General features: G+C 39.4%; 1 protein-coding gene across 2 annotated transcripts; it reads right to left on the bottom strand.

The window, feature by feature from the left end:
• Window positions 1-393: 393 nt before the first annotated feature.
• e2f4 (E2F transcription factor 4) lies at window positions 394-8,627 on the bottom strand. Of its 2 annotated transcripts, XR_011080135.1 has the most exons (12): window positions 8,217-8,627; window positions 6,645-6,754; window positions 5,161-5,321; window positions 4,449-4,493; window positions 4,285-4,349; window positions 4,003-4,194; window positions 3,602-3,689; window positions 3,292-3,438; window positions 2,483-2,530; window positions 2,322-2,366; window positions 1,955-2,160; window positions 394-739 (listed from the first exon to the last, which is right to left on the bottom strand). XR_011080135.1 is itself a non-coding variant. In XM_068603772.1 (11 exons), exons 1-11 carry the CDS (start codon window positions 8,382-8,384, stop codon window positions 2,045-2,047), a joined length of 1,185 nt encoding a protein of 394 aa, XP_068459873.1. In that variant the 5' UTR covers window positions 8,385-8,627; the 3' UTR covers window positions 394-2,044. The 2 variants fall into 2 exon arrangements, 1 of the variants encoding a protein (XP_068459873.1); XM_068603772.1 differs by having other exon boundaries at window positions 394-2,160.
• Window positions 8,628-10,146: the final 1,519 nt, after the last annotated feature.

Raw genomic sequence — 10,146 nt, 5'->3', positions numbered from 1 at the left:
TTTTTATTAAAATGCATTTCAGCACCGCACAACTTCATCTACTGATGACATCTAGTTGCTTTTTATATAAATTACACAAGTGGCATTTCATAGTTCTCAAACTGAACTTACTGTCTTTGCACACGTATGTACATACTATGATGACACACACCAACAATGTGTCCCATTGTTTAAATCAAACAATACATTAAGAACACCAAAGTTTTTATTTTGTTTCATGTGATGCAGCTATATCTTGGCAATAGTGAATCATTTAAAAACGGTCTGTAGGATTGAGTCTCTCATGTCATAGCACAGAGTCAGGATTCATTCAAACTAGTACTGCCTGGCTACTCTGTTGAAGAAACTCATCACACTGTCCAAACACATTGACTCTTTACCAATTGGGAGAGGATGAGTAACAACCAATCAGTCCACAGTGATGTAAAGTGCAACAATGAGACAGGGTGCTTTGACAAAGCAGAAGGTTTTTTGTGGATGAATTCCAAACACTATTAAATGTCGCCCCAAATACGTAGCAGTTGTAATATATCTATCAGGTATAAAAAATAAATGCTATCCTATACAAGCGGTAGAGACAGATATAAACATTACATACATACATACACTTAATCCAGGGCAAAACAGGACATTATCACACAAAATGAACAAGCATAGTAGAAATATGAATAATGTTCACATTGTACTTTAAAACAGTTTGACGAGTAATGACTCCTCACGGATGCTATTCACCTGTCCCCTGCAAAGGGAGCATGAAGTTGAAAACTTGAATTTAGAGTCAGAGTGACAGGCAGTATTTCATTTACGAAACAAAGAAATTGGAATAAACTACTGAATAGGGATCTTTACCAAATATACAAACGCAAGCAAAAACAGGTTCGTTGTCCATGACATCGTGACTATGTTCACTCAGTAAAAATACATTAAAATCCCTTTCCATGAACATGAAGCAAATACAATGGTAGTCAAATACATACATAATAAAAAGACAAAAGCCACAGAAGTCATTTTGGAGAGGAGTATGAGACACTCCTCTGATGTGCTCCAGTTAGGTTATATAATCAGTCAACACAAATATCCAAGGTTCAAAAGTCCAGAGCCAAAATGAAACTGAAAGCAAGCTTATATTTTCTTAATCAAAACTCTCAGTGGAGACATGCCAGAGTCCCTTTATTGTATTTAATGAGCAACATGTTGACCTAAAAAGTGTTCATGTAAAAAGATCGCAATCTAAAAATCTTCCCTCCCCCCTTCCTAATTTTGGTCCATGGCTCTTTGTGTCAGAGTTTATTGGCTTTAGTAACTCAACTTTAGGATCCTCTTTCCCCAACTGGTTGACAACACTGAAGGATTTGATTGAGACAAACGCCCATGATTCAAAAGAAAGTACTAATCATACAGATAGTATGCTTATTTGAGTCTGGAACCTTTGTTTATCAGCCAACTATTGATCTGGCTTTGTTACAAATGTAGTTTATTCTTACACAATAGCCTTGTGTGCTGGTAATACAAAATATATATTCTCTATGTACATGAGGACAGTGCATATTTAACCAGCTGTGTTTGGACTCATTCCAGCCATGCAGGAGCAGCTAGATGACATAAGCTGTGCTCTGTTAGTGACATGACACGTTACCTGATAGGAAAAGGGTTTCTACATTTGTTTAACCCCCCCTGGAGACATCTGACTCAAGTTAAGAGAGCGTTCAATACAACACACACGCACACACACACGCACGCACGCACGCACGCGCGCACGCACACACACACACACACAAATATAATTATTTGTCATTCATTTTGACTTGGTTTCCTTGGAAAAGCAGTAAGTAAAATGTTTTGTTTCTCGCCAGTATTTCTTCACAAGGCTGTACATTGAGCAACTATCTGACTGAGCTCATTGTCAGTGCCATGGTGTCCTTAAACACATCGGCTTTCCTGCATCGCCACTCACCTTCACCGTCAGTGACGGGGGGAACACTTGGGAGAAAACTAATTAGCATATTTGGGGAACCGCTTCCCGCTCTGACATCAATCACAAGGGTCAGAGATTGAGAATGGGCACGTCGAACAGGTCACAAAGGCCCTCTGTCTCATCCAGGTTATAAATGTAGTCATGGTCGCTAGGTGGGGGCGACAGACGGAGGAGAGGCGAGAACACTAGAGAGGAAACAGACAAAGCAATGAGACATCCAGGAGTGCTGCCATGGATAAAACTATCTCTTTTGTTATACACATCATATATAATCAATTCACAAGTTTTCAACTTGTATTGTCCCCGTCATTTGCTTCTATATCTCCTTGTCTGCATACAAACTTACCTTCTGAGGACATCAAGTCCTCCAAAAGGTCACCACTAATGATCTCTGTCAGAGATGGAGAAAAGAACCATCAGTCAGCAGCACACTGAAAAAGCGGTACACGTACGACATAATCAAAGGGAGGAAAAAGGAAATTTATGTAATACCCAGATGGAGCTTACCTTTTGTTGGATCAAACATTTCAGAGAGCTCTTTGGGAAAGTCCAGCACTAGAAGAAAACCACAGCAAGCATTTCAGCTGTACAGTCAGTCACTGCATTACACAAAACCTTTGTGATTAACTTTCAAAAAGTTGCTCTGTTGTCACAAATGTCAGATTAAAAAAAACATATATTATTATTTCCAACTTTTACAGAGTATATTGCTTTATCCAACATCAGTAACTAAACATCCACTTAATGTCAATGTGTTAACATAATTCCACTTCCAAAAAAATGGCATATTTTCTTTATACTAAATGCTACGGGGATATGTCTATGATTAGCAATAACATTGACGTTAATGCATGCTTTACACATAATATAGCAGCTGTGGAAAAAAATGCATTTGCCCCATAAGGCAAAGTTGAGAAAATGGTTCAATCCGAAGAAGAAAAAATATAAGGGAAAACTACAATATTGAAGCCAAGCTGCTAAATTGAAAGCCTGATATAATAGAATGTATGATTTTAGACTGTGATGGCGTTGGGATAAAAATGTGGTTTGAATAGATTACAATTAATTTCTTTGACTATGTATGTCATATGCAATAACACAGCAGCAGTTTTTGAAAAATATCATATGAAAAGGCCAGAAATTTTCTTCGTGAGGGTTAAGTGTATACAAAGAAGCTCATTAAAAAAGGTCTATGAACAATATGTAACAAAAAACTATCAATGTAAAATGTAATATTTGTGTTATCCCTTCACCATTCCAAACTCATTTTAGTGAGAGAGAGTTTCTACAAAGTTCAGCAACATGCAAAAACTCACGTTCAGACGGATCCGACTTAATTGGCTCAAATAATGCAGAAGCAGAAGAGGACACAGATCCATCTAACGAGGCAGAAGACTGCAGTTGCTGAGTAACTGCAGCAGGTGTGTTCGTTGTTGGGGTGAGCTGCGTGGTGGTCTGCATTTCTGAAAAAAAAAAAAAGAGTGTGATGAAGAAAACATTGAACTATTTGTGATGTTGTAATATAATGCCAAGAATCAGTGTAAAATACAATAAAAAAGGCATAATGTAAAGTGTTTTTAAAGTGTTTTGAAGTCCTGGCCATATTCACAGGCAACAAATGGATACCTGTCACTGAGGCTGTCGGGTTGGCTGCTACAGCAGTTGTTGTGGCAGGACCAGGTTTTGTAGTCATTACTGAAGCTGCTTTGGAGACCTGGAGAGTGGAAAGATACAGATACCGTTAAAGATTTTGCAGTATGATGAATATTGAATTTGTATGTTTAAAATTTTTTTTTTTTTAAAAAGCAGAAGTTACAGCATTTCAGTCATTTTTCCCTGGGGATTCAGCATTTATGAACAATATTCCTAACAAAACAATAAGGAAAACTGAAAAATATTAGTCCTGGGACAGATGTCTTTTTTAATCCTCATTACCGTTCCAGTAAAGAAAGACATCTGAACATACAGTCCTAAAGTAAACTGATCAATACATAAAGAGACCAATTTGAGCCAAAATCTGTGTGGACCTGTGTGACAGCAGTGGGCGACAGCTGAGAGGTAGGTGTCGGTGCTGGGAGGTTTTGAAGGATGTCATCTGGAGGAGGGACGGGCAAAACCACCGGAGAGGCACTGGAAGGGTCTTTATTGACCAGCAAAACCTCGATGGGACCAGATGAACTCTTCAGACGGATCTGGTATTTCCTCTGACCGTTGAGGACCTGGATAAGAACCCATAAACTCAGTCCGAGATATGACACGCAAACAGACCCTAGGAGCTTAGAACTGGCGCAAAAGACTGCATGACTTACAGATTCCGGTATGGGGACCTCTAGTTGTGTGCCAATGGGAGCACGGATTGCTAGGAGAGTGTCACCTGAGGATGAAGGACAGGAAAGTGATGGAAACTGTGTTTGAGACAATGTCAGTGTCACAGAAAAGATTTCTAGAACCATAAAGCATCCGAAACAATTACCTTTGAAAGCTCCACAGAGGTCTTCGTGTTTTATATATGCCATAGTATGGCTCTGTTAAGGGTAAAATTCCAAAATTATCTTAACAGTGCACCTATGCACACTGGCATTAGACATGACCGATTGACCGTGGAGTCTTTAAAAGGCATTTCATCTTCAGGAGAATGAGTTAACCAAGGACATGATGGTTTACTGAATACTGTTAGTAGGGAACTCCACAAAATATAAATTTGCACTTCCACAGTTATAAAATAAATAGATGGTCAAGCAGGAGAGGCCGAGATATCTTGACTTTTAGTCTCTTGTATGAGTGAAGTTTCCAGAATTCTAAGTATGAAACTAAATGCTGTGGGGATTAAATATGTTCCACTTTCTGCTCTGTGCCACCGAGTGTATGCACACATCTAAAGACTGACGACAATTTTCCACATCAAAGTTAGTTTACTAGCCATAAGGAGTACTACTCAACTTGGTAAAACTGCTCACTAATGTCATATAGGGCTATGGAGAAGCATTCTACTACCATCTTGATGCCAACATATGTTTCATTAGCTGGACGTGGAGAAGCTCCAACGATAAACAAATATTCCATAGTGATTTGGAATGCAGCCGAATGAAACCATCGCATTTAATCAGCACTGACTATGGGGCGCATCTCTGAAAAACTAGTTCCATCTATAACATACACAAACACATTGTGCAGTGAAGGATATGGGCTGTTGTTGGAGTCGTCTGTGACATTCTTGATACTCTGTTGGACCCAGACTCTCTGCTGGTCCAGCTCGTTTTCCCTGAGAGCCAGGTCATCCAGCTCGGCCTTCAGATCAATTAGCTTATCGGCTATCTCTCTGGTGTTGCATCCTGGACCCACACCCCTAAAACACAAAGACAAATACAGTACATGGTCATGTACAGTCAGCATGCAAAGACAGCTGCACACACTCATAAGCATGCAGTTGTTCATTAACACTATGCGTTATTATTGATACAGCTCTACGGATTCACTTTTCTTCTGGCTACTGATGTATAAGAGCACGGACAAATCAATAAATCAGGACTACAGCTGCATTGACAGGGAACATTGTTTATTTCAAGTTGTTTAGCAATTACAACATCTGTTTATTTCAAATTGTTTAGTAATTACAACATCTGTCATGTTTTTTCTTTTTTCCCCCATTAATTAATAAAGTGGTTAAACAAGTCCCACAACATTACCTGTTCAAAGTCATACATTTTCATATAGTTGAGATGTCAGTTGTCATTGTTATAAAATGATTAAACTGTGGCAAAAGTGTTAAATTAGTATTGGGACGGGTCAAATTAAACATACATTGTATATGGTCAGTTCAATAACAGACATAACAACATTTCACGCAAAACTGAGATCCTAATAAGTGTCATGTGGCTTAACACTCTCCTGCACAACCAGCATTACAACCGGGATGTACAGTTACTGAGGCTATAGCCACACCATCACGCTTTTGTTTAAAACATGAAGACCTTCGTGGATGGGCGTTACAGCATCGTTTGCAAAATCATTTCCGGTCATACTAGCAAGCCGAAAAAACAAATATCACATGACTATTTAGGTTCACTAGACATACGGGTGCTAGTGTAAACAGGAAGTAGATTAGTTGCGTAGTTACAGAAAATACAAACTGTACTGCTTGATACTAAAAATGTTCTTCTATGAACTCAAACAGACAAATTACGCAGAAAGTTGTAGAAGTTGTGTTTTCCAGACTTAGTTACAAGGCTGCGTGTCTTGCTCTCCCTCTAATAATTTATTAATGTAATTTTGTGTGTGTTGTCTTCACATAAACACACAAATCTAATAAGGAAAGGAACATTTTTTTTTATATAAAACTGAAGGGGAAACGCTGCAACGTGACTGATCAACACCTAGTGCTGTAATCATCAGATGAATAGTGCTTGCAAGAAACAAGTCAGTGGTTTAGTTTCAATTACTTTTCTGTGATGGAGGTCTAGTCATGAGAAAACTCTGATATATTGGTCTAATTAGGTTATGACACACAATTTGATGCCGTCTAAAAAAGTACAATGAAAATTAATATTTGAACTTTTTATGAAGGCCATATGCAGGGACATTTGGTATTTATTCATTCCTCTCCTCCCGTCAAAATGAAGGGAGTCTTACCAACTTTCCAAAATAAAAATATAAATAACTGTTTGCTTACTTCCATTGGATGCTGTTCTTGGACTTCTTCTCGATCAGTCCGATTCCCTCCAACACATTGGTGATATCGTAAATTCGTCGTTTCTGTCGCACTGCCAAGGTGTCTGCAGCCTAAATGTCGGGACAAACGCAATAAAAAAAATAAAAAAACAGTCAAGATTAATGGCAGCAGCACTTTTAGTGGGTTCATAACTAAAACACGGTCAAAGAGCCACTCTATCTGTGTCAACAGGTTCAATGCCCACCATACATCATAGGGACTTCCTTCCCAGTACAACCTCTTGGTGCTTAACATACTCAGATACCCATATGGTTGGTGCTGATAAGTTAAAGTTGTGTGAAGGCATTGCGGTCACAGAACTGCTGAATGACAGCTAACAAACCGTAAGGCTTGACAGTTCACAGAAAATAATTTCCCTTTTCACTTATGCATAATAAATGTAAGGACTTCCAGGTCAATGTGATACAATGAATGTCACACGTTTGTTACTTTTTCCACAGCATCAACTTATAGATGGACTTTACTAAGGAGAGTGTCAGTTATAGAGAATATATGCACTTCTTTTTTTTTGACAAATGAGAAGGAAATAGAAAGAGTGAAAGAGAAAGCATGCATTAGTGCCAGAACCCACTCTGCCTGGCAGATCATTTAAGGTTATGTGACAATACAAAGTTATGCTTGACTGGTCAAGCTGCCATATGGTTCACTGATTTTGGTTGAGAAAAAAAAAACATGCCTGGCAGTGTTTTTTATTTCTATATATATTCCAATTGTATATATTCCAAATGTGGAGTCGACTATTGTGAACATGTTTTGTTCAGTCTGGTCTTTAGGGTAAAACTCCACATTTTTACAGTATTTAAGTTCCAGGCTTATTCTTTTTAGCGGTAGTGCCACAAAATCAATTTGTTGTTAACATCTTTATCCTATTAAGAGTTTACACCAAAACCCAACTCGCTATTTAAGAAACTCCAGGGTCTCTGGCACTGTGGCTGCTCAGCAAGCAGGCGGTTTAATGAAAATATTTAATGTAACATCCATCTACGCTGGCGTTTGACTGGTGGAGAGCACAGCTAACGTTAGTTTGTCATTTAAAAAAAAAGGTAGTTTACAAGCGTATTGTCGCTAAAAAAACGACATCCATTTTTTATTATTGGAAACTAATTGAGTGAATGCATATCGACAATTGACAAAGACGCTGCATCAATCAGAAAGGGATTGCTCATGTGTTAAGATGCAGTGGGGTTAGCTTTGAAGGGGACGACAAAAGCTGACCCACTTTTTAAACTTTGAATCTGCAGGGGGCACAAGCTGGAAAGTTGACCCGTGATCTCAAAGTTCAGTTTGTAGCCCCACTTTGTGAAAAGGCCTCATGCCAAGACACGTATTCGGGATGTATACAGCAACAACAAAAACTGCAATGCCAATAAGCAAAGAAGTATCACTCATTCAAATTAGCCTGCAACACGGCTAGGCTATGCTAACAGGCAGGCTAACGAAAGTGCATGCAACCCAACGACAGCTCAACATGACATGTGCTAGCTAACAACAAAGACTCGGCGACACGCTCACCGCTTTCAGATCCAGCACTCCGTCCTTCGCCTCCTGTAGTAAAGTCACAAACTTGGTGGTGAGCAGTCCCAGGCTCTTTTCGTGCCTGCTGGGAGTCTGTGGTTGCAGCGAGTCGCCCACAGCTCCCAGTTCGCCTCTGTTACTGGCCGACTCGAGCTCCATCATCATCACTCGGGACCAGCTCCGCCGCAACGTTACTTCCCACTGCCTCGCCGAGCAAACCCAGCCAGCGAGCCCGGGAAAGCACGCCCTACCGCCGCAGTCAGACACACAGAAGTCCGGTGTAAGTGTGTGTCGGGTAACAGGTGTTCAATGAGCTCGGCCGAGCCGGTTCGCTCCAAATAACCTCACTAAATTGTGCTGAACTGGCTGAGTACGTTGAGTCAACGAGCGAGCATTTGGTGGAGAGAGCCGTTGGCCACGCGAGGTATGACGGGACGGTGCGTTCAGGGACAGTCTGCAAAGTTCTCGCGTCGATTCAAACGTTTGTGACAAAACAACAGCATGATCATACAAATGTGTGAAGTCAATTCATATTTTATAATCACCGATGTGTTGTGTCGTGGTTAGAGGCTGGTAGACTTCAAAGATTATGCTGTATTTTATTAACATTGTAAAGAGAAGGGTTATTCGGATTGTATGTGCTCAGTATACTTTTACACGTTCCCTTACTTACTCAAACTTGAAGAAAACACACGCACGCGTGAGTTAGCGAGCACGCATATGCACACGCGCTTTTAACACACTGCACGTACACACATACGGGCAATAACACACTACGGACATATCCAATAAAAAATATTGAAAAACTATGAGTTTGAAGTTTTTGCACTAGACTAGACTATTAATATTTGCACTTAATTTTGACTGAATTCATATGCCACTTTTAAAACTGAATTCATAGATAGATAGATAGATAGATAGATAGATAGATAGATAGATAGATAGATAGATAGATAGGGAAATTAGTTTGTGGCAGCAGCAAGCAAGTTACATAGTAAACATAAAAATATTAAGTATGGGAAATACTCAATATATACAATACAATAGAATTGCAGAGCAGAACATATTAATTTAAGACAATTAAATAAAGAAAATACAAGCATATACATTGTATATAAAGTGTATATACAGTGAATTAGAGGGTGTTCCGGGTCATACAATATGGACAATAATTTTATCAGTGTCCTCCTCTTCACCACCTGTTCCGGAGAGTCCTGTTTGCAGCCAATGAAGGAGCCGGCCTTCTTCACTAGTTTATTGAGTCTATTGGTGTCTGCTGTTCCAATGCTGCTCCCCCAGCAGACTATAGAGAAGTACACAACAGATTGGTAAAACATCTCCAACATTTTGCTGCACACATTGAATGAAGTTTCCTCAAGAAAAAGTTGTACATGATGCCTTTTTATGACAACTAACCTTTCTATGTATGAAGACTTTGAAATGTGGTTGAAAGCCCTGGCAAAAGTTTGTAAATGTAACCCTTTATGTATGTCTCAAAACTAAAGTTATTTGTTTATTCTGTCTAAAGTGGGCTGCATAATAGAAGTGGTGGGTCTTAATGAGCTGACCAGGAAACAACAGAGATTTGGGACTAAAGCTGTGCAACCTAATATTTACAAGGGCACAGCATGTTTTTGATTCCATCATAATTGTTAATTGCTGGGTATTATTAGTTATTCCTTACATGAGGGCCACTGGTCCCACCTCCACCATGTGAGTTACACAGTAAGTGCTTACAAAAATGCATTGTTTAACTAACAGTATATTTTCCGGCATTTTCCTATTTGATTCCTCTTTGATCAAGACCATGCACTAGTTGTATAATTTCTGGCCGGCAGTGGGCGATAGTGCATAAGGAAAAACGCTCCCGTAAATAAAGTTCCGGGGTCATTAGATTCGTGTCTCTGTAAAGCTGCTTTGTACGGGA

The sequence above is a fragment of the Clinocottus analis genome, unplaced genomic scaffold (assembly GCF_023055335.1).
Source record: "Clinocottus analis isolate CAN_PGR_092001 unplaced genomic scaffold, fCliAna1.0.p SCAF_6, whole genome shotgun sequence".
Classification (NCBI taxonomy): Eukaryota; Metazoa; Chordata; class Actinopteri; order Perciformes; family Cottidae; genus Clinocottus; species Clinocottus analis.
Note: the sequence above shows the minus strand (reverse complement) of the source record. Positions and strands in the feature narration are given on the sequence as shown.

Bases quoted from the DNA above. Each gene is read 5' to 3' on its own strand.
- e2f4 (XM_068603772.1), bottom strand. From the start codon at position 8,384: ATGATGATGGAGCTCGAGTCGGCCAGTAACAGAGGCGAACTGGGAGCT. The intron at 5,322-6,644 runs GTAAGCAAACAG...TTTGTGTTTTAG, and splicing joins AAGAACAGCATCCAATGGAA to GGGTGTGGGTCCAGGATGCA. The intron at 4,494-5,160 runs CATATCCTTCAC...AACAGAGCCATA, and splicing joins AGACGACTCCAACAACAGCC to CTATGGCATATATAAAACAC.